General features: G+C 36.3%; 1 protein-coding gene and 1 long non-coding RNA gene across 2 annotated transcripts; one reads left to right on the forward strand and one right to left on the reverse strand.

Moving 5' to 3' along the window:
* Positions 1-18: 18 nt before the first annotated feature.
* LOC128200805 (uncharacterized) lies at positions 19-3,723 on the reverse strand. Its single transcript, XM_052895429.1, has 2 exons — positions 2,679-3,723; positions 19-2,154 (listed from the first exon to the last, which is right to left on the reverse strand). The coding sequence occupies exon 2, from the start codon at positions 2,147-2,149 to the stop codon at positions 278-280; it is 1,872 nt and encodes a 623-aa protein (XP_052751389.1). The 5' UTR covers positions 2,150-2,154; positions 2,679-3,723; the 3' UTR covers positions 19-277.
* Positions 3,404-4,093, forward strand: LOC128200807 (uncharacterized). Its single transcript, XR_008252892.1, has 2 exons — positions 3,404-3,533; positions 3,643-4,093. It is a non-coding gene; the product is annotated as an uncharacterized LOC128200807 (long non-coding RNA).
* Positions 4,094-25,017: the final 20,924 nt, after the last annotated feature.

A 25,017-nucleotide genomic window follows, 5' to 3' on the forward strand; every position in this document is an offset into this window, starting at 1 on the left:
GCCATAACGGTGGGCACTAGAGATGGGCAATCCACCTGGGTGGGTTTAAAGTCTGGTGGGTAAAAACCGGGTGTTTTGGGTTTATTGGGTTTAAACCCCATAAACACCCAAATTTTTGGGTGTTTATGATTTTGTACTTCATCATCGTCATCTCAGCCGCAAGACGTCCACTATACTGGACATAGACAATATTATTATGCAGCCTACAGAATAAAAAACTTTTAATTTGATTTTGAGTTTATTAAGAAAGAGATGAAAGTAAAATGTAAAACTACAGTCAATCACTGTCAGATTCAGAGTTATTACAAGCGATGAATTGTATAGGTTCGATAGGCTCTATTTCGTCTAAACTGTTATGTTCATTTACTTGCTCAATGAAAGCTTCTAAGGTATTTTCTTCATTAAACTGAATGTCCTCGCATTCAGCTTTATGTTTAAGATTCCAGTTATAACAAATGAATGAAATTTTTTCAGTTCTTTCAGTTGTAAGTCGATTTCTTTTGTTATTATGTATGTAGCCTTGGATACTAAAGGAACGCTCAGTGGCTGCCGAAGTACAGGGAGCTGATAGAATACGAATCGCTACTTTGCTTAACTCAGTGGAACCACAAATACCTTTCCACCATATTAGGGGCTCAATGCTATCTAATGAGCTCCATACAAATCCTCTGGCCCAAAAGTTTTCTTTAGCTTTATAACACGCCAAATCTGCCATTACATTTGACAAACTTAAGTGTTGGCTTAAATTGTAGATAAACTCCATACCCTTAAGTTCTTCCTCTTGAGTAAGTTCGACTCCTAGAGTCCTGGGGTCTAGAATATATGCTGCAAAATGTATTGGCCTCATTGCCATATTGCATCTTGAAGATACTGATGTTAGAATCTGCTGTTTGCTTTCTTCGCTCAATGTCGAAATCTCATTTAATGCAAAACGTATCTTAGCTTGTACATCTCTAAATGTAATGTATGTGCGATGCAAACGATTCTGGTCGCTCTCTAAGTAAAATATGCTTTCAGTGACTGGTTCCAAAATACTTATACATTCCCCTGTCTTCGTCCAGAAATCATCACTTAGAATTAAATCTTTAATATCTCTTGAAATTACCACATCTTCTCTAACTGTTAATATTTGCAAAGCTATCTTATTTGCTTTCAAACTTTTTAACGAAGTAACATGACTTCCCCATCTTGTAGCACAAGGCAATTTTAGTGTTTGTGTAGAATCTTCACCCTGCCTTGATTTTATCAACAAGGAACTTAATCGTTGACTCCTTTTAACAGTTTTTATTATATTTATGGCTTGCATAATAAACACAGTTACTTCTTGTATCTTTACAATATCTTGGCACAACAAGTTAAGGATATGTGCACAGCAACCGAGAGGAACAACATGTGGATATTTGAGTTTTGTTAATTCGAATGCCTTTTGTATATTTCTAGCGTTATCGCCAATAAGTACAAGAAACTTATTTGCTCCATACACTTTCGTTACTTTTTCAACTTCTTGGCTAAGGTATTCACTAGTGTGAGGATTACTTTCTGTATTCAAACTTTTAACGTATGCAGGTTGAGGTTTTGATATAAGAAAGTTTATTATTCCTTCATTTCTTAAATTAGACCAGCCATCGCACTGAAGGTGTAAGTAACTACAAGCATTTAGTTCCTCATTTAACTCAAAACGCATTTCTCTATATATTTTATCTAAGTATTTTGTCGCTAAAGCTTTACGTGAAGGTATTTTAAATTTTGGTTGCAATTTTTCGAAAAATTGTATCCATAAAGGATGTTGCACCATCGATAATGGCGTCCCTGTTACAAATATAGCTCTCGCTAATTCTGTTTTTATATGATCATCGGTGTCTTGAAACTCAGCATTTATTGTAGTGTTAGCAGACGACGAGGGGCTTATAAAAGAATCATTTGTCTCTATCTCTGACAGTCCAGACATTTTGGTTTTGGACGAGCTATCTTTTATAAGTTTCATAGAGTCTTTTAATGTTTCTGGAGATTTTGGACAAGTGATAAGATGTTGAAGCATTTTGGCAGCATTACTGAATTTGTAGACCTTATTACAAAGCTTGCAAGAAACAGACTTGTGTGGTAAAGTACGGTAGTGCTCCCATATGCGTAAATCTTTAGGTCTCCCCATTGAACCTAAAAAAATGAACGATGATTAGTTGGTCTGACGAAAATTCAACAATAGAGTGCCTATTTTTTTACAATGATTATTTCTTGTTATTTACAATAAATTTATTAAAAAAATAATAAAATAAATACAAAAAACCTTTGTAAAATTACATCTCCTCGGAGGATTAAACGCAGACGCTAGTTTATTATCGTATTGTTCTGTATTTTTCTCAGCAACTTCTTTAATTCGATTAGGTACTTACGCATATTATGTTAAAAATAAATATCTAGTACACATCTTAGGCTATCCACCATTATTATCCAATGACGACTCTCAGCTAACTATGCACTATCATCCAAAATAAACGTGTATGGAAAATTTTATCCCAGTCGGTTGAGGATTGAGGATAATTGCATCAACATACGAACATACCTACATACTTTTATTTACATAACGCAAGCTAAATAAAAGCTTGTAATAATACATCTAATTTTAAGTTAAAATTGTTAAGTGATCATGATATAATTGTATCATTCAAAAATCCACTTACCTTTAATTATTTCTTGTTAAGTATAAATATTATTTCAAATCTGCTCCCTTAATATGCACTTTTTTACTGCTTTTCCTACCTAACACGTTACCAGGAAGTCACGTTACCAGAGTCAGAGTAATAGTGAACACGTTTGACAGTGATTGTCGTCGCCTCATATTCAGCGTCGACGAATAGGGGAATCCCCAGTCATAATGTATTGCATGCGTGGCGGTCTTACTTCAAATCCATAAACAAAGAGATAATTACAGAACTCGATACTAGATGGCGTTGTTTTTGTTTGAAGAAAGTTTGCGGGCTAAAATACATAGAATTTCATCAATGACTTCCACAAAGAACAACATTTCTGTTTTTTCTAAGTCCGTATCTCTTCCGTATATTTCATAAGATATAAGCTTGGGCTACATTGTTATGCAACGTGATTTTGTCGCTGTCTTGCTAGCAGGGTTGACAGATATACGATTTAAATCGTACTCATACTATTATTTGTCTATTTTTTAATGTACGATCGTAAAGATTATGATCGTAATTCGCACAAAAACATACGACTTTTTGGTTACCTGGCAACATTTTTATTATGAAACGAACATGCTCACATCATCAGTCACATGCAACAATTTATTGGGGATTTCCCCTTCACATCTGGCAGTCCTGCTTGCTAGAATATAGGTAAGTCAGCCACAGTTACTGACGATCGATATTTAAAGGGTATTGTTTTTGTGCTAAATATTTCATAAAAACGTTATTTAATACTTTGTGGATTATTAATTTAGTTGATAATCACTGGAAGTAAAATGGATGCTAATTTGAGAGATCAAGATCTTCGTATAAAACAGTTAATAAAAGAAAATCTACGTAAGTACTCTTTTTATACCTAGGTAGGTAAGGTATAATAAACACAAAAGGTACTTAGATCGCGTGTGTTCGAAGCATTTATTCTAATAAATTTAATTTAAAATTGTAGAAAGAAAAAAATGTCTGCCAAGCCGTAGCCGAAGCCGATCTCCAAATATATTTGGCGATAGTGAGACCCAGTGTCCAGATGATTTACCCAGCGTCGTCGCAACAAAGAAAAAAACGAGGATAAAGTAAAAGAAAATTTACTGAAAGAAGAAACAAACTGTTCTAAATGCTTAATTTATGGAGAAGAGGATAAAAGAAATGAGTATTTCGGACTGTTAGTAGCTCAAGAATTTAAATATATACGGCCATGTGTGCGAACGAGGTGTTATGAAGAAATTTTAAAGTATCTACGGGAAGCAAAAGGCCAACATGTTGATCAACTGCAACATGAAAACACTGAAAATTAATTACTTTCATTTTATTATATATAGATTTTTAAAATTTCCTGAAATATTATTAGTTAACGTTTTATTTAATATTGTAGAATTGATCAATACAATTTATAAAAATAATTTATTGGTATTACTTACATATTTTCAAAAAAATACGTAAAAACCTATTTTTTTGGGTGATTATGGGAGTTTATGGGTGTTTATTGGGTTTTTACCAAAGCACCGGGTTTAAACCCGGTGCTTTGCCCATCTGTAGTGGGCACTGAAATTCCACGGCTTTGTATAATTATGTGTTGTCACTAAAAATAGCAATTAGATATTTTGTAGTTTGTTTGTAAGAATGGGAACTGGGCAGTATAATAATTTTGGTGAAGGGGTACCGTTGACTTTGTACCTCACTGTTTATTGTTACTTTGTAGTCATCGAATTTTTTTTAATGGTAGATAATGGAATGGTAACCCCGCCTGCGCTATAAATACATGCTAGCGAGGCACCAGTGAGAGATGATAGATGAAAACTAACAGGCAGGTCAGTTAGTCCATCGTGATGAATACACCTAGGAGGGAAAGGGATTGCAATGGAGTTTGACAGCCCCATTGCTAGCAATATGCCCTATTTGGTCGATCTCCACGTGGTTCCCCTTGGAAACTATCGTGAACAATTCTTGTTGAATTCGTCACGATGGGCTAACTGACCTACTACATCCTCACCTATCATCCTTCACTGGTGCCCAGCCAGTGTATACAGATAGCGCGGTTGGGATTTACCATTTTTTTTTTACAACACAGGGGGCAAATGAGCATGCGGCTCACCTGATGGTAAGTGACTACCGCCGCCCATGATCACCCACAACACCAACGGCATTGCAGGTGTGCTGCCGGCCTTTTAAAAAGGAATATACTCTTTTCTTGAAGGTTATGTTGTCGTATCGGTTCGGAAATACTGCTGCTGGAACTTGATTCCAAAGTGTGGTTGTGCGTGGAAGAAAGTTGAAAAACGTACGGTGGAAGACCGCCACTCGTCCAGATGATTTGGATGAAACTTTAGTTTGTGGCGGGTTGTACGGTGGTGAAAATCAGCAGCAGGTATCAATTCGAACAATTCCTCAGAACACTTCCCATGATAAATTCGGTAGAAGATGCACAGAGATGCAACAGAGGTGCGCAGTTTCAGTGGGTCAAGTCGGACAGTTATTTTATCACCCATCAAAAAAAAATACACCTAGAATTCAGTACGAAACTACATCGGGACCACAGCCTTATAATATTAGTAAAGATTGAAGCGTGAATGATAGATTATTCCAATACACGCTTTGGATTTTAGAAGCATTAATAAAGCATTTGAAATATTTACCTCTTACGAATCAGTAGTGAACAAGTGATTCTGTAGCTGTGAAAATACAAAATACTACCTTACTACACTGTAAATAGCTTACAAATTGACTAATTACCGATGTTAATATCCGACTGACCCACAACACGTAGCGGTGTTTTCTTCATGTTTTCACCATCAAGGTCACCATCGTTGATGATGAAATAGTCAGGCAAGGTCGTTTACGTCACATGCTTAAAGTGAATCCACCATAATATAAAGTCGTATTGATTTAGAACAGAGTTGGCGACCGTTTTGTTTAGGGTTGCCAACTTCGGTTTGAGCAATCTAATGAAGGAAATTGCATTTAAATAAAGTATTTGTTTTTTTTTTTCATAACACAGGGGGTAAACGAGCATGCGGCTCACCTGATGGTAAGTGACTACCGCCACCCGTGATCACCCGCAACATCAGAGACATTACAGGTGTGCTGAAGGCCTTTTAAAAAGGAATATACTCTTTTTTTGAAGGTTATGTTGTCGTATCGGTTCGGAAATACTGCTGCTGGAAGTTGATTCCAAAGTGTGGTTGAGCGTGGAAGAAATTTCTTTGAAAAAGGCACGGTGAAGGTCCGCCACTCATCCACATGGTTAATAAGTAAATAAAGTATGTATTTATTTTTAAGCATATTTTATTATTTTTTTTATGATTTTTAAAACAAATACTTGTGTTATATTAACACTAGGCTATACCCATATTACATGCACATTTTTTTTATGGGTGAAAATGATAATGTAACCCCGCCTGCGCTAAAGGGGTACGCTGGCGGAGCACCAATGAAGGGTGATAGATGAGAATGAAAACAGACCAGTTAGCCCATCATGACGAATTCATCAGGAATTAACTATGAGTTTCCAGGGGGAACCGCGACGAGATCGACTTGGTTGGGTATATTGCTAGCAATGGGATTCTCAGTCTCCATTACTAACAATCCCTTTCCCCCTTGTACATTATATTGTATGAGTATATAAAAATATTAGTTTACTTGTATATATTTATTAAGATAAAAGTTTTTTTTTATGCTAAACCATTTTTAAGTATCTCTGCATTTTTTTTAAATTGGCTGATAGAGATTACCATTACCATTGCGCCCGACTTTTATGTCATATTTTATCAGTTAATAAATAAATAGATTCACAACTCAATATATATATATATATATATATATATATATATATATATATATATATATATATATATATATATATATATAAAGAATAATAGAAAATATCATCACTACATAGTATAAAACAAATTCGCTTCCCGTCTGTCCGTCGCTATGTATGCTTAGATCTTTAAAATTACGAAACGGATTTTGATGCGGTTTTTTTAATAGATAGAAATGAATCAAGAGGAAGGTTTATATGTATAATACATGCATAATATAGTAGAGAAACACTGATAAATTTAGAGTTTTCTAATGGGCTGGCAGCGCTGTTTAGTATCAGTATTAAAGTCGTGCGAAGCCGGAGCGGGTCGCTAGTTAAGAAATAAAGTACAAGTGGCAACCCTAGTTACGAGCGATTGCGACGTGAAGTCAAAAACAAAGCGAGCATAAGAATTGTCTACCGTTTAGCTGTCCGCTTGTGAAACTGTTGCACGTATATATTTAAAGGTGGGCCCATGTTTAATTCGTGGGAAGATAAATGTAAACAATAAATATCTTCACGACATTTCCGTCGTGGGGTAGGTGGATAGAATGTAAAAATAATGTGTGTTATAGAAAATTAAAGAGATATTTAGAATCGTTTGGTTTCAGTATACAACCACCACTTCCTATCCCGTGGGTGTCTTTTCTTTTAATGGGTGATAATGGAATGGGAGCTCTACCCGCGCTATCGGTTTACACCGGCGGGGCACCAGTGAAGGATGATAAGTAAGGATGAAGCAGGTCAGTTAGCCCATCGTGACGAATTCAACGAGAATTGTTCACGATGGTTTCCAGGAGGAACCATGTGGAGGTCGACCTGATATTGGTAGCAATGGGGCTGTCAAATTCCATTGCCAACAATCCCTTTTTCCCTATCTCGTGGGTGTCGTATGAGACGTAAGGGAGGGCGAGGGATGGGCAGCAGCGTCCCTCTTTAAACATTACCCAAGGCTAATTGCGGGGGCAAGGCATTGCTAGCAATATATCCTGTCAGGTCGACCTCCTTGTGGTCCCCCCAGGAAACCATCGTGCTGAATTCCAGGTGTATTCATCACGATGGGCTAACTGACCCACCTTTTCATTCTCACTTATCATCCTTCACTGTTGCTCTGTCAGCGTATACCGTTAGCGCAGGCGGGGCTACCATTCCATTATCATCTATTAAAAAAAGCCTAATTGCGGTTGCCAATCAGCCAATCTGCCAAGTGTGGCAACTACTATCAAAATCTCCCAAGGGGGAGGCTTATGTCCAGCAGTGGACAGTTAGAGGCTGCTATGATGATGACGACATGTATATTACACATATGAAGTAAAAAAGCGGTTTTATCTTTTTTTATATACGACTTAGAATGGCAAACAAGCTGACGGCCCACCTGATGGAAAGTGGTAACCGTCGCCTATAGACATGAGCAGTACCACGGGCATAACAGAGTATACTGTTTCACCCATGATACCCGCCATGGGTTGCCATTCCTGAGAACAGGTGTTATTCCTCTGTACCCAGTAAATTCACGCCATATCCCACCCTTTAAACCGAAACACAGCCATGCAAACACAACTGCTTCACGGTAGAAACACGAATAGGACAGAGGTACCCAAGCAATCGACTTTTGTACAAAGTCTCCCTCTGGTTGACAGTAGAAGGTCATACGTTCTCCATTCCATATTATTATTTATATTGTTTTTGCTAGACATAAGCCTTCCCCATAAAGGGAGTTTTGCCAGTAGTTGTCACGCTTGGCAGGCGGGTTGGCAACCGCAGTTAGGCTTTTTTTAAGGGAGACGCTGCTGCCCATCCTTCGCCCTCCTTATTCACCTCTTTCGACACCCACAGGGAAGGAAGGGGCAACCCATTCTACGTCAGGTCACATACGGCGATTCCATTTCATATAATATACTCTGGCCATAAATACAGTTACATAAAAACTTTTCTCTTTTGGCAACTTTTTAATTATTTTGAATTTGGAACACGTTTATTATTTTAAAAACCTCTTTCGATTTCGCGCCATTTCACATATTTTTTCGTGTTCGTTATCAAATAACAATATGGAATGCGGTGATTAAAGAAAATAGGATTGCAGTGATCGCCTTGCACAAAGTGGATGTGGAGCCGTCGGTCGTATTCCAGGCACTTTAAAAGCTCGGTATCAACCGTTTGTTCATATATCGTACTATCAACAGACGGTAGTATACGAGTATACCAAATACCAAGATGAACGTAACTGTGATAAGATTTCTCTTCCTGCAAACCCACAGTGGATATATCCAGCATTAGACATAATGGTATGTTCAATTAATGATATACTACGTAAATACATCTGACTTTTGCTATGTCCTTTATTATTTTCACACTGACTGCAGCAGGGACGGACTATGCCCGATAGAGGGTGGGCGTGGGGGGCAAATGAGGCCCCCGGTTTAAGAAATTGATGTAACTTTACAAGCTTTTTATTTATTTCACATTTGCATATATAAGTGTTAATGTTTATTTAGTTAAAATCTTGCAAGTGAAATTTAATTTAGACTTAAATAAACGTGTTTATTTCCTTATTTATAACAACTAATACAAATCTATTTTAACTATTTTACTATTTTCTCACTTTATTTTAAATTGGAAATTTAACTTAAAAGAAAGAGACAGAACAGTTCCATTGCTAAAATGAGTTTATGAGAGTTTAGACATTTTTATGAATAAGGGTGATATAATTTAGATATAGATGAAGAAAATGAAGACGTTTGGAGGCCCTTCAATTCAATTCAGTTCAATGCAAGTCATCTTTATTCAATAAGACTTGTTTACAAGCACTTTTAAATCGTAATTTTTTAAATCTACTGCAGGATTCGGAAAGTTGTCTGCTGCGAATCAGCTGAGAAAAGTCCACAAGAAACTCAACAGTTACTCTTTTAAATCTCTGTTAACATTATGTGTATTTATTTAAATGTACTATGTCTAAAATTACATGGTCGTTAAAAGCCCGTGCATGATTAACTAACACCATGCACATTTATTTATATATATAATATATATATATATATATATATATATATAATAATAATAATAAGTAGGGATATATATTTACATTATTACATGTATCACATCTCTATATTTAGAAATAATAGAATTTTCATCATGTTAGCATATTTATAATTACTCCTCTCCATACAAAGGATGTTTGATTATTTCTTGTAATTGTTTATATCTATAATAAGTTAACTATTGTAATTTTTTGGAGGACACATTAAAGAGTATCTATCTATCTATATATAGAATACCAAAGTCCTCAGGCGGGTTGCCCCTTCTGCCCGCCCTTAGTCTGTCACTGGACTGCAGCGTGACCCCGGAATCATATGGTTGACGCGAGTAGGTATTACCGCATCACCGCGATCGGACCTAATTGTTACCGGTTTACTTACGCCATTAACACTTGCTAAGTTCTTGGTATAGCTTTGAGTAATATTAAAATTGGTATATACCTACGTAACATATGGGCACAGTATAAAATGTAATATTGTGTCCCACAAAAATAAATCGACTTCGTTCGTGGAAAAACCAGTTATTTCGGTTTAAAAACTAAACCACAGAACCGATTTCGATACGATTTCTATGGAATCAATTTGTAAATATAGATAGATAGATAGATAGATACTCTTTATTGTTTCCTCCATAAGATTACAATAGTAAACTTATTATAAACACAAACAATTAAAAGAAATAATCACAATGAGAAAACAATGGGCGACCTTATCGCTAAGAGCGATCTCTTCCAGGCAACCTTTGGATGGAGAGGAGTAATTATAAACAGTTTGATCGGAGGCACGATGAAGATCCTATTATTTCTAATTATGGAGATGTTATACATGTAACAATGTATATATCCCTACTCACTAATATATATATACATATACAAATATACATTATTATTTCAGCCATTGACTGTCCACTGCTGGACACGGTCCTTCCCCATAAGGAGAGTTTTGCCAGTAGTTGTCACGCTTGGCAGGTGGATGCGCAACCGCAGTTAGGACTTGGTGATGTTTTAGGGACGCTGCTGCCCTTACTCGGCTCTTACGACACCCACGGGAGGGAAGGGGTGGCCCATTCTATGGCGGGACCGCAGTGTAGTTGTAAATAAATGCTTTCAGATAAAAAAAAAAGAATTTCCCACTGCTATTTATAGATTATTAATAATAATTAAAATGATAAAAATATTATGTTTATTTGCCAAAAACGTATTTACATAATAATATGTTACAATTGTTTTTTATTTTTATTTTTCAATATGTTTCGTTATATTTAAAAGCATGCAAATCTTTATAAGTAGTATTCTTTTTTTTTATACAACTTAGAATGGCAAACAAGCTGACGGCCCACCTGATGGAAAATGGTAACCGTCGCCTATAGACATGAGCAGTACCATGGACATAACAGAGTATACTGTTTCGCACATGATACCCCCCATGCGTTGCCTAGCCTGCGCTATCGGTATACGCTGGCGGGGTTACCATTCCATCTTCACCCATAAAAAAAAAAACCTTAAACTATCCAAATCCAAAACAAACAGAGACTTCCATAATGCAGATAATAATCAATTATCTACAAAAAAAAAAACATGATAAGCGTTTACACAACGCCGCAATTGTCTAAAATGCATAACAAAGCAATGACGACTTCTTGCGCCGCCATTGTCCAGGAGTGATTCGAATAACTCCAATTATAGGCGCTTTCTGCAGATCTCTAAAGATGATTCCATTCTCAGGATTGTGTGACGATCGCAACGTAAGTTCAAGTACGTATTGTTCTCACGGGCTGGGCATAGATTAGACGAGGAACAGAGGGACAGTGACGACAAAGTAGGTACTCATTTTCATTGCGTTAAATATTGATAATCAACGTTTCAATTTACTATATTACATTTATTGTACACGCTGATCTATCTATCTATCTATCCTATTTAAGAGCTGCGCTCTTATCGGTGGAGCTCCTGCCACTCACTACGATTTTCAGCGAGCCTTTTCACCCCTTGATACGACACGACACCAACTCCTTCCTTGATCTGCCCGATGTAACTATGTCTCGGTCTCCCTCTTCCCCTCCTTCCTTCTATCTTACCTTCTATTATAATGTTCATAAGTTCGTCGTGTCGTATCAAGTGTCCCAACATTTTTCCCCTTCTGTCTTCAATAGTTCTAATAATTTGTCTTTTTCCTTAACCCTAAGCAGGACCTCCTCATTGCTATTACTACACGCTGATAGTACATGAAAATATGACAGAGGTAAGTAAGTAAATGTACAAAGGCGAGCTTAACTCTAAAAGAGTTCTCGTCCAACAAACCAAAAATGGAAAGGAGCTTTCATAATTGCTGATTGCTGATGGGACTTCATAATGTTGATAATGATATAAAACAATTTCATATTGTTCATTAAACAACTGTTTTGTTGTTTAGATATAATTTTGTTTTATATATTTGGATGTGTATTTTTTTTTTTTTTGCTTCTGTAAGGAAAACGAAGGGGACAGGTTTTGGAAATGTTATACTACGTAGGGAAATGTAAATGAGTAGAAATATTTTAGAGAGAAAGAGAATGGGAAGTTATTTCTTTAATTACATAAGTTAAATAAAAAAGAAAATATTGCAGATTTGTGTTTTGTTAAATTGTCCGTCTGTTGAAAATTATTGAACCAATTATAGCTGGCACCTTGGTCAGCTGGTCTTTTTATAGTTCCGTACCTCTAAAGGAAAAACAAAAGCCTTGTAGGATCATTTCGTTGTCCGTCCGTCCGTCTGTTAAGGTCCCTTTTGTTAGATCAGTTTCAAGTTGAAATTAATATCATATACTTACGCCTGCAATCTCTTAAAGCAGTAAAACAGATGTTTTTTGACACATTTCTTTCTGTTAGTTCAAATATATAGTTTACGTGGCGTGTGTGGCGGTTTTATTGTTTCTCCAGCCATACCGATTACTGTAAATATTTTTATTGTTATTTCTATATGTATATATAAGCTGGGAATCGAAGTTCAATGTTCAAAAACGTATTTAATTCCTACACTAAACACGTAGAACTTAAATCTTAATATTAATGTTTACAGTTTGTTATTTATTATATGAACAATTACTTAACAATAACTTAAGATCTGCTACTGGCAATCACCAATATTTTGTAAATAAATGATTATTATTATTATATTATTATTATAAGATTATTATTATTATTATTTGCTTTTATTACTGTTATTTTATTTCATTCCAAATTTAAACACCATGGCAAAATTCACGATTGATTGAAACATATTGAAACTAGTGTTCTGTTCTGTAGTCAATTTAATCTATGACCGCGGTAAGTTAATTGTGAGAATGCAGAAGTAGGAAGTGGGATGGTGGATGATCAAGTTACGACGGATAACTTGACCGGCTTGTGCTTCCCGGGTTATACGGATTATAATGTAATATTTTAAATTATATAGATAGTGTGTTTCTAAACTAATTCTTCGTCAAAAACAGATCGACTTTTTTTATACATGTGTGCGTGTGTGGGTTGCCGATTGCTTGGGTACCTCTGTCCCATTTGTGTTTTTACCGTTAAGCAGTTGTGTTTCCATGGCTGTGTTTCGGTTTGAAGGGTGGGATATGGCGTGAATTTACAGGGTACAGAGGAATAACACCTGAGTTCTCAGGAATGGCAACGCATGTGGGGTATCACGGGCGAAACAGTATGTGTGTGTACTGTTATGTCCATGGTGCTGCTCATGTCTATAGGCGACGGTTACCACTTTCCATCAGGTGGGCCGTCAGCTTGTTTGCCATTCTAAGTTGTATAAAAAAAAATACCAAAATGTATATTTATTACTCAGTATATGGCAGAAAAAAATGGTACCGTGTGGTCCCGGCATAGAATAGGTCACCGCTTCCTTTCCCGTGGGTGTCGTAAGAGGCGACTAAGGAAGAGCGAGGGAGAGGCAGCAGCGTCCCTCTCAAAACATCTCCTATACAATAAAATAAATAAATAAATACTTTACAAATGTAATTACGCACGCGGGCATAGCCACGGGGAACAGCTTATTTTTTTTATATTATTTTAAGGGCTTTTACCTTCTTCAGGTATATCAGTCCTATCGTACCCTGAACTGATTTCTCAAACAAAACTTTATCTACCTTCCCTAGACGCGGAAAGAGAAGAATTAATGGGCATCAATAATTTACACAGATGTTCAAAAATATCTGGTTTAAGTTCAGCTAACATAGATTGAATAAGACCAACATTCAATTTATTTAAGTTAAAGTGGCGCATGAATTCTTCTCTTTCCTTCGTGTTTTATAAATATAGAACTAAGTTTTTTTTTTTTAATGGATGATAATGGAATGGTAACCCCACCCGCGCTATCGGTATACACCGGCGGGGCACCAGTCAAGGATGATAGGTGAGGATGAAACAGGTCAGTTAGCCCATGGTGACGAATTCAACAAGAATTGTTCACGATGGTTTCTAGGGGGAACCACGTGTAGGTCGAACTAATAAGTCATATTGCTAGCAATGGGGCTGTCAAACTCCATTACTAACAATCCCTTCCCCCCCCCCCCCTATAGAACTAAGTTTGTTTGCTTGTCACCTCTTTACTCTTGAATGGCTCGACCAATCAGCATGAAATTTGGCATACAAGTACTTTAAAACTATCATGACATACTGGTCTCGAACTCAGACGGAGTCGAGAACAAAAAACTAGTTCCCAATGGTTTATAATAATTATGCAAACCTAGATCCGTGCTTGAGGATTTCGCCAGTGCTTTCGTCTTTTACATGTCGCAGCGAAGTGTTACCCAACAGGGAAACGAACTCGCGACCGCTCATAAAACCCACGATGCATTACATAGCAATCAGATGCGAATACGAGCTATATGCCAATAACCCGCCAGATGTCTTTAGCCGATTACGAAAAGGAAATACTGTTTGTCTTGTTATGTATATTAGATAGTATACATTTATTTTTAGATATATCTGTGCCTCTAGTGAGAAAGGGTATAACTCCAGTATAGCCTTTTTCTTTTTTAGGCTACTTTAAATAAGCAAATTTTTCTCTTTCGAATGGTATAAGAATCGTAACGATATCTTTAAAAACAATAGAGATAGTAAACATGTAAAAGGCTACAATTAACAAAATATTTGTGGTAAAAAAGTCATAATTAGAAATAAAACTACAATATTTTACAAAAATTATTTTTGTAAAATGAATCACTTCGATTTGAACCCTTTTACACCATTTAATAGCGATTATTTTTTATAGCGTAAAATACACAACATTGTTTTTCTTCAATACTTCAATAAAATCGTTTTAATTCAACTTAAAACTATTTTCACATCATAATTTTAATATTTTTCTTAAGTGTGATTAGGTATAATAGAATTATTTTTAAAACTATAGGTTTTACACAAAAACCGACAATTTCATAAGAAAGAGGAGAAAAAATTACTATAAATGCAATCACTGACTTGTTCAATTAGCAAATAATAAAAGCAGCAGAATTTTTTTTCTTTATTTAAAATAGCTTTTTGGCTCTCCTGAAAAGTGACCATTTTGAATTGAACCCTTTCTCACTAGAGGCACAGATATATCTAATAATGTGCCAATAGTAATTTTTTTTTTTATTTTTTTATATAATACTAGCTACTCCCCGCGGCGCTGCCCGCCTGAATCGGTATATAAAATATCCTTTGAGTTAAAATACGATATATCTACCTTCATAACGTTTCAGCCAAAACAACTGAATTTCGAAAAATATTTCATTGTAGACCTTCTGATACGAACAGTTTTTTTTTTGATGGGTGAAAATGGTATGGTAATCCGGCCTATGCTAACGGGATACGCTGGCGGAGAACCAGTGAAGGGTGATAGATGAGAATGAAAACAAGCCAGTTAGCCCATCATGATGAATTCATCAGGAATGATAGTTTCCAGAGAGAACAGCGAAGAGGTCGACCTGGTTGGGTATATTGCTAGCAATGGGATTCTCAGTCTCCATTACCAACAATCCCTTTCCCCCCGATACGAACAGATTTACTCCATAAAGATACAGAAATTTACGTATCTTCCACCATGACTACTTCGTCATATAAAATTTAATATATTTCAGTATAGAACCGGATATTTTCTCTGAAGCAGTTTCAATCGTAACAACATTAACATAAAATTATATTCTGTCGATTACAAAAATAATCATAAAAATCGGTTCATAATCGTGTACGTGTCACTTAAAATAGTACAGACGAATTTGGAAAGAGAGGCTCTCCAGTAGCGACCCCATAAGGACAAACGCAGTGTGCGACAAACCAACACAATAGTGACGACCTCGAATTCATTACAGGCAGTCAGTGGACGCAGGTGGTTCAGGACCGTTCTTTATGGCAGTCTATGGAGGAGGCCTATGTCCAGCAGTGGACGGATAATGGCTGGGATGATGATGATGATGATGAATTTGGAATTCTTATTTTTGGAAATCGCTATAATTATTATATTTATTTATTTTTCCCCCTTTATTTTCTCTTGTCTGCCGTTCTAATTTATTTTTATTAGAATTATAGTTGTGTGTGTGTGCGTGCGTGTGTGCGTGGTTGCGTGCGTGCGTGCGTGTGTGTGTGTGTGTGTGTGTGTGTGTGTGTGTGTGTGTGTGTGTGTGTGTGTGTGTGTATTTGTGTATGTATGTGATATGTAGTAATAATATTTATACAAATGTTAGTAATAAATGCAACCGCCTATTGAATTTTCTGCTTGTCTCATGGTTGACTGGTAGAGAACACCATTAGGTGTTAAATCCTCCACATGCACACTTACTTATATTATATGAATAATAAATAAATTTATATTAATAAGCTAATAATACAGCATTACATTATTGATCACAAGTCGTACAATCTTGTAACAAATGTTTACCATGTTGCATAATGCGCTTTCTTCTCAAATGTCTTAGGTTCGACGCCCCGGCGTATTGAGGTGATCTGCGAGTGCCATGGCAGATAATTAACCTTTGGTACACGAATGATTAAATTGTGTAATAAATATCACTGATCTTATTACATACTATTAATAAGCAAAGCTTACACTATAAATGCTTACGACAGTACGTTTCAATAGATCTTAATGAAATGATGGTCAAATTTTAATGAAATTTGACCATTGTTTACCACCAATTACCATTATTAAGCATTATTACCAATATTTTGAAATTTGACAGCACTTTTAGTAATGGAGTCTAATTGACCCATTGCATAGGGGGGAAGGGATTGTTAGAAATGGAGTTTGACAGCCCCATATGCCCTAGCAATATGCCCTATCAGGTCAACCTCCACGTGGTTCCCCCTGGAAACCATCGTGAACAATTCTCATTGAATTCGTCACGATGGGCTAACTGGCCTGTTTCATCCTCACCTATCATCCGTCACTGGTGCCCCGCCGGTGTATGGTATACGGATAGCGCGGGTTACTATTTCATTATCGCCTATAAAAAAAAATTGACCCATTGCTAGCAATACACCCTATTAGGTCGACCTCCACGCGGTTTCCCCTGAAAACCATCTTGATTAATTCTAGTGGAATTCGTCACGATGGGCTAATTGACCTGCTTCATCGTCACCTATCATCTCTTACAGGTGTCCCGCCAAGGTATACCGATAGCGCGGGCGGGGCTAACATTCCATTATCAGCCATTAAAAAAAATACTTTGTAAAATAAATTACTCAAGCAATTACAATTTTAATTATTTCTCTCCATTCTTTTTTCTCCTCTCCATTCCGTGTGTGTCCCAGCATAGGATAGGCTACCCGTTCCTTTCCCGTGGGTGTCGTAAGGGGCGAATAAGGGATGGGTAGCTGCGTCCCTCTTAAAATATCTCCAAAGCCTAACTGCGGTTGTCAATCCGTCTGCCAAGCGTGGCAACTACTGGCAAAGCCCTCCAAGGGAGAGGCTTATGTCCAGCAGTGGACAGTTTAAAGCTAATGTGATAATGATTTTTTTTATACAACTAAGAATGGCAAACAAGCTGACAGCCCACCTGATGGAAAGTGGTAACCGTCGCCTATAGACATGAGCAGTATCGTGGACATAACAGAGTATACTGTTTCGCCCATGATACCCCTCATGCGTTGCCATTCCTGAGGACTCATGTGTTATTCCTCTGTACCTAGTAAATTCACGCCATATCCCACCCTTCAAACTGAAACACAGCCATGCAATGAACACTTTTAATTAAACATGGTTAAACCATGTTTAATTAAGAGTTTTCATTCGTTCGTCAAAAAAATAATCGACTTTTGACTTGTACTATTGGAATTTAGAAGACTGTCTTATAATTGGATCGGTTATTTGTTTATTTATATTATTATTAAGTTATATTGAAACAGATTATTATATTTGTGTATTATATATAATATATATCTATCTATTTATATGTATTTACTTATATATATTTTTATTTATACCTATCGGTCTTTTCAATTGTAAAGGCATTTTATTTATTTATTTTTAACTATAACATTTAAATCGATTGCTACACATGTATGACTGTAACTACTAATGAACTGTCAGTTTTCTCATATTGGGTTTGCTGGAAGAAATCTCTATTGGAGATAAGCTCGCATTTGTGCACTATTATGTTTGTTTTTACATTTTAATAACCGTTTGTGTACTATAAAGAATAAAGAAAGAAAGAAAGATGATAGACTATTATTAACTAAATCAAATATGGTACCATTACAATAAGAGTATCTATACAAGAAGAGATAAAAAGCAAAGCTATCTTAAAGAACACAACTATTTTTAAAGAGCATAGTAGAAGGAAAAGTAGAGGGCAAAAGAGGAAGGGAAAGACCGAGGAATAACTAACTAATAACATGGCACAGATAAAGGAAACACTAGGTGTCATGTCATATAGGGAGGTCAAGGATATGGTTTGGGATAGAGCTGGCTGGAAGATGCATGAATTAGTTGCACCGACAAGAGAAAACTCTTAAACGAAAGGAGAGACAATAAGAGTAATAGATATTAAAGATTGGCTAAAAGGAAATATCCAAAGCCGTAAAGCTGCCATAAAAAAGCAAATTTGGTACATAAATGGACTATATTCTAGATTCATATAGTCTATGATCGTTGTGCATCAAGAATAATTAAGAAAAAAAAATTGACCAGAAGCTTCTATTATTGTTGTAATACCGTGGGAATTTCTAAACATTAACCTCTCGTCGTTCAGTTTTTTTAATAATGACCAACAATAGATCATTTCCCGCCAAAAACAAATACTCTTTTTACTGTCCGATGTAATGAGGCAATGGACAAGAAACATACAGCCATACTCTCGTTGTTTTTCTATCAACCGGTTTAGTTCATTCAGTAAATATTTTTTTTTTTTTACTCTTTGTACACCGTTAGACATGGATTACTGTGAGCATGCGTGACGGTAGTGGTTAAAGACATAACACTTTGCGGTTACCGTCAGTGAGTTGCGGTTCTTTTGTTATGTAATTATGAGACAAATAGTTCACACTGGTTACTCAGCTTTTGTTTTGCTTTGTTTCAAAACTTTAGAGTACGCTTCGCTTTACTTTTTTTTTTTTGTTATAGACTCAGACGTATGGTTTTTTTCTATTTGTCAAATATTGATATTTCTTTTTATTTTTTCGCCTTCTGTCTACGGATTCAAAGTTTATGCTCTTTTTATATTGTTTATAATAAAATAATAAATGTAATTCATTGTTTGTATTATGGTGTTTTGATGGAACTTCATTTTATCGACTAGCGATCCGACCTGGCTTTCTTTCTCCTTTCTTCTTTTCTTCAAAAACAACCCATATTTCTGCCAGAGTCATGATAAAAGATTTGAACTTTCACATTTATAATATTGGAAGAATATCTATCATAAAGTAATTCTTGGTACACTACATTCTATTTCAGAGATGTGATACTGTGATACATGAATACGAACTAGTCTGTAGACAGCAGAAAAAAAAGAGAAGAGAGCAGATTCCTTTCTGAAAGACCATTATACCCCCCATGCGTTGCCATTCCTGAGGACTCAGGTGATATTCCTCTGTACCCAGTAAATTCCCACCATATCCCACCCTTCAAACCGAAACACAGCCATGCAAACACAACTGCTTCACGGTTCAAACACGAATGGGACAGAGGTACTCGACAAGCAATCGACTTTTGTACAAAGTTTCCCTCTTTGCGGTTCCCCCTGGAAACTATCGTGATTGATTCTTTGGTGAATTTGTCACGATGGACTAACTTACCTGCTTCATTTTCACCTATCATCCCTCACTGGTGCCCCGCCGGTGTATACCGATAGCACAGGCGGTGTTACCATTCCAATATCATCCATTAAAAAAAAACACTATCAAGTGAGATGCATGCTCGTTTGCCTTCTATGTTATAAAAAAAAATGTTTACCATCAAAATGGTCGTATTATTCTTACCAAATTTATTATATGTCCAATAAAATATCAAGGTTCCTGTCATCAGTAACTACTTCAGAATCCAATTATGATACGTCAATATTTATCTAAAAAAACACCAAGTTTTTGATTTGATAAGACTGATACAACGCTCATTTATTGCAAAATCCAAACATAGTCTCGTCATTTAAGTGTACTTTTATATTTAAACAACTTTGCCAATACGCAGACATCATTACAACCAGGCTAAGTGTTAGATAAACTAATAAAAAGGTTATGTTGTCAAAAATAATATTTCAAATACATTCCTTTGGGGGGAAAGGGATTGTTAGTAATGGAGACTAAGAATACCATTGCTAGCAATATACCCAACCAGGTCGAACTCCTCGCGGTTATCCCTGGAAACTATTATGGTTAATTCCTGATGAATTCATCATGATGGGCTAACTGGCCTATTTTCATTCTCATCTATCACCCTTCACTGGTGCTCCGCCAGCGTATCCCGTTAGCGCAGGCGGGGTTACCATTCGATTTTCAGCCATAAAAAAAAATTCATTCCTTTTCAAATAACTTCAAAAAAAAAGATTCTCGATTCGGTCGTACATTTTTTTTTAATTGTGACCTCATAACTCTGTCAGTTGTAAACTGGTGTGAAAAATTCTTTTATAATCTAAAAGGATCTGTTTAGTATTACAGATCAGTTCCATAGAAACTTTATTAATATTTATTTATTTATTATTACAAAATCCACAGCTCTAAAAATCTATAATATTTTAGTGTGCTTGAAAGTCGACCTGATAGTATGTAATGCTACTCAATAAGGTTACTAGTTCCCATTACTAAAAATCCCTTTTCCCCCCTAGGTCACTTGTGATCATAACGCCCATGGCTGCCACTCAATCCCTTCCACTCCCTGCGGCCTGAACTAAAAAATATTATTAGTTTGTTTCAAAACTATAAAAATGAGTATTAAGAACAAGTAGTGTAGTGTCGACTGTAAATTCGTTGTTTAAAAATGGGGTCGCCATTTTTATGCAACGTCTTTACAACCGCATGCTCTCCCCCAGATATTGAGTGGCTATGCCGATGAACGCTTGCAGCATCAGAGAAGTCACTCGTTGCCAACACTAATCACATGATGTTGAGACACGTTACCCAGTAATTTTGTTACCATATACATAGCTAAGATTACCAGTTATAATAAATGTCGCTTGATAACATTACACAGCATTTTTTAGTCCTGAACGAGGGGCGGAGAGGGATTGTTAGAATTGTGAATTACGAGTCCCATTGCTAGCGATATACCATCGTACTAAATCCTAAGTGTATTTTTTTTGATGGGTGAAAATGGTATAGTAACACCGTCTGCGCTAACAGGATACGCTGGCGGAGCACCAGTGAAGGGTGATCGATGAGAATGAAAACAGGCCAGTTAGCCCATCATGACGAATTCGTCAGGAATTAACCATGATAGTTTCCAGGGAGAACCGCGAGGAGGTCGACCTGGTTGGATATGTTGCTAGCAATGGGATTCTCAGTCTCCATTACTAACAATCCCTTTCCCCCCTCCTAAGTGTATTCATCACGATGGGCTAACTGACCTACCTTTTTATTTTCACCTATCATCCCTCACTGGTGCCCTGCCAGTGTATACCGATAGCACAGGCAGGATTACCATTCCATTATTAGTCATAAAAAAAAAACAGTTACACGAATCATGGAGTTTCATTACACCCACCGCGACCAGCTTCGCATACATGTTATTATGTATAAATTCACGTTTATATTGTTATTAAAAACATTCCATAATTTATGGACTTGACCGGTTTCGGTCTTAATTAAAATCTTTTATAACAATTTTTCGTTACATTCACGGAAATATATTAACACAATAATGTGGATATTTTTAAATTTACAAACAAAGTCGTCATTATACTTAATATGTTAATAGTGAAGTGTTAAGTTACTTAACATATATATAACATATAACCAGAGGGAGACTTTGTACAAAAGCAATTTGCTTGGCCACCTCTGTCCCATTCGTGTTTCTACCGTGAAACAGTTGTTTGCATGGCTGTGTTTCGGTTTGAAGGATGGGATAAGGCGTGAATTTACAGGGTACAGAGGAATAACACATGAGTCCTCAAGAACGGCAACACATGGGGGGTATCATGGGCGAAACAGTATACTCTGTTATATCGATGGTATTGCTTATGTCTATAGGCGACAGATACCACTTTCCATCAGGTGGGCCGTCAGTTTGTTTGCCATTCTAAGTTGCTTAAAAAATATATAAGCAATTATGTTACTAACATTTTTATATCCAAAATTCTTCAAAATTTGAAGACGAAGGACTTTAACCGGTACGTGTTGCCAATGATTACTCACGGAATCCAAAAATAATCTTACACGGTTGCTCATATGAAAAAGCTTGAAGTTACTATGGGCAGGGCGATGCTCGAAGTTTTATTGCTGGATAGAATTTGATATGATAAATAGATAGATAGATAGATGATCTACCATATTTGCATTACTTACAGCACACAAATTACAACATATATTTATATACATAAAAAGCGAGATAACGTAAATGATTAAAAAATATATAAAACTAAATACAATTTTTCGTTTGTGCGTGTGCCATAACAATACAAAATGGTCACAACTCAGTTTATTGCTTCGCCCTCAAAAGAGCAAAGCACTGATATTCTGTTGCGGCCAAAGGGAATAGGGTAACAATAAAACAATACTACCAGATTATACATACAGTAAATAGATAGATTTACAGTAAACAGACAGATATGACAGTCTATCTAGCTAGCTAAATGATACTTAGAATATGCGTAAAAAACATGCGTTGCCATTCCTGAGGACTCATGTGTTATTCCTCTGTACCCAGTAAATTCACGCCATATCCCACCCTTCAAACCGAAACACAGTCATGCAAACACAACTGCTTCACGGTTGAAACACGAATGGGACAGAGGTACCCAAGCAATCGACTTTTGTACAAAGTCTCCCTCTGGTAGTTAAGAAGAACAGACAAGAAACACGACTGTAATCATCAATTTGTGTGTATATAAACGATCAAGCAGTACTATTGTAAAGCTGTTTCAATTTCATAGCATTTCTATGGCATTCCAATCCTAGATCCGTTAGCTAATTGGCACCACTGGCCGTAGTTGACTAATACGCACAAACAAAAGGTTACAACACTGGCCGCCCAGTTCCGTGCGATTCCTTCACAATTCTCACTTGTTTTGGCGCACGCGTGTGTCCTTGGGCCGAGCTAGTGATGTGCAAATCGGTGATTTGCTATCGATTGCAAATTTAAAATAAGAATAGGCATTGCCACTAATAACTGTTATATCATCTGTGGCTATTAATAGTTCGTTGTGACAGCTACATTTGCAATGTCAATTAGTTTAGCTCGGTGATGAATAATGGCGGTCTTAGTGTCTTTTGCCTCAATTAGTTTTTTTTTTTTTATACATCTTTTTTTTATACAACTTAGAATGGCTGTTTGTCATTGCCTGCGCTATCGGTATGCCAGCTCATATACCAATCGTTGACCGGGGTACCATTGAGAGGTGATAGGCGAAGATGATAGCAGGTCAGTTAGCCCATCGTAACGAATTTCAGTATCAATCACAATGATCTCCAGGAGGTGTCGTGCGGAGGTCGACCTAATAGGGTGTATTCTTAGCAATAAGGCTAAAATGATTTTGACCAGCAGCAACTATATTAGAGACACGCATCGCTTATTTCTAGCACCTTTAAATTTTATGAAAAAAAAAAACACACAATATGCAGATATGTGAATCCTTCCGTTAATCTCGTATTATGGAATTATTAATGAAAGTAATTAAATAATTGAAATAAATAAAAAAAATTAAAGTAAAGTAAAAAAAGTAAAAGTAATTATGGAAGAAAGCAATCGAATAAAGGACCTTTGGATCGGGTACTGGTCATAAATATTATTTTGGCTAATTATTAATTTAATTTATTTTTTAATAAAAATATTTAATGTTTTATTTTATTTCACATAAACGAGTCTAAGATAATGATCAAATTAAATTGAGCTAATAATAATAATACTCTTTTATATATTTTTAAGAGTTTTAAATTAAAAAAATAAACATTTGAATTACACCACAATTTTATCTATACTAATATTATGAAGAGAAAAGATTTAGAGGGAGACTTTGTACAAAATTCGATTGCTTGGGTACCTCTGTCCCATTCGTGTTTCAACCGTAAAGCAGCTGTTTACATAGCTCCTTTTAGGTTTGAAGGGTGGGATATGGCGTGAGTTTACTGGGTACGGAGGAATAACACCTGAGTCCTCAGGAATGGCAACGCATGGGGGGTATCATGGGCGAAACGGTATACTTTGTTATGTCCATGGTACTGCTCATGTCTATAGGCGACGTTTACCACTTTCCATCAGGTGGGCCGTCAGCTTGTTTGCCATTCTAAGTTGTATAAAAAAAAAGAATTCAAACGCGAGCAAACCTCCTGTCGTGAACGTTTACAAGAACCGTTTTAAATGCAATTAACTGTCCGCCAGTTTCGTTAACCAAATATACAAGACCATAGTTCACGTCTATGTTGTGTTACGTAACTCGTCGATTGCTAAATACAAAATGATTATTTTTATTAACCATACATCTCATATGACCCGGTTATTTTCCGTCGTGAGATGAAATCATGTGAAATTCGATGATTACAGTACGTTCCGATGAGGAGGCCCGATGATTGGTGGCGCGAGTCATTTCTGCAATCCACTACGAGTGTAACCTATGTTTTGATGATGAATTTTACTATGACGGTGTCTCATGACATACAATATTTCCTTGTATTTCATTTGTAATATTACCAGAGGAAAATTTTATACAAAAGTCGTTTGCTTGGGCACCTCTGTCCCATTCGTGTTTCAACCGTGAATCAGTTGTGTTTGCATGGCTGTGTTTCGGTTTGAAGAATGGGATATGGTAGTGAATTTACAGGGTACAAAGAAACAACATTTGAGTCCTCAGGAATGACAACGCATTAGAGGTATCGTGAGCGAAACAGTATACTCT

This window comes from Galleria mellonella, unplaced genomic scaffold (genome assembly GCF_026898425.1).
Source record: "Galleria mellonella isolate WM207_F2 unplaced genomic scaffold, CSIRO_AGI_GalMel_v1 utg28, whole genome shotgun sequence".
NCBI classification, from domain to species: Eukaryota; Metazoa; Arthropoda; class Insecta; order Lepidoptera; family Pyralidae; genus Galleria; species Galleria mellonella.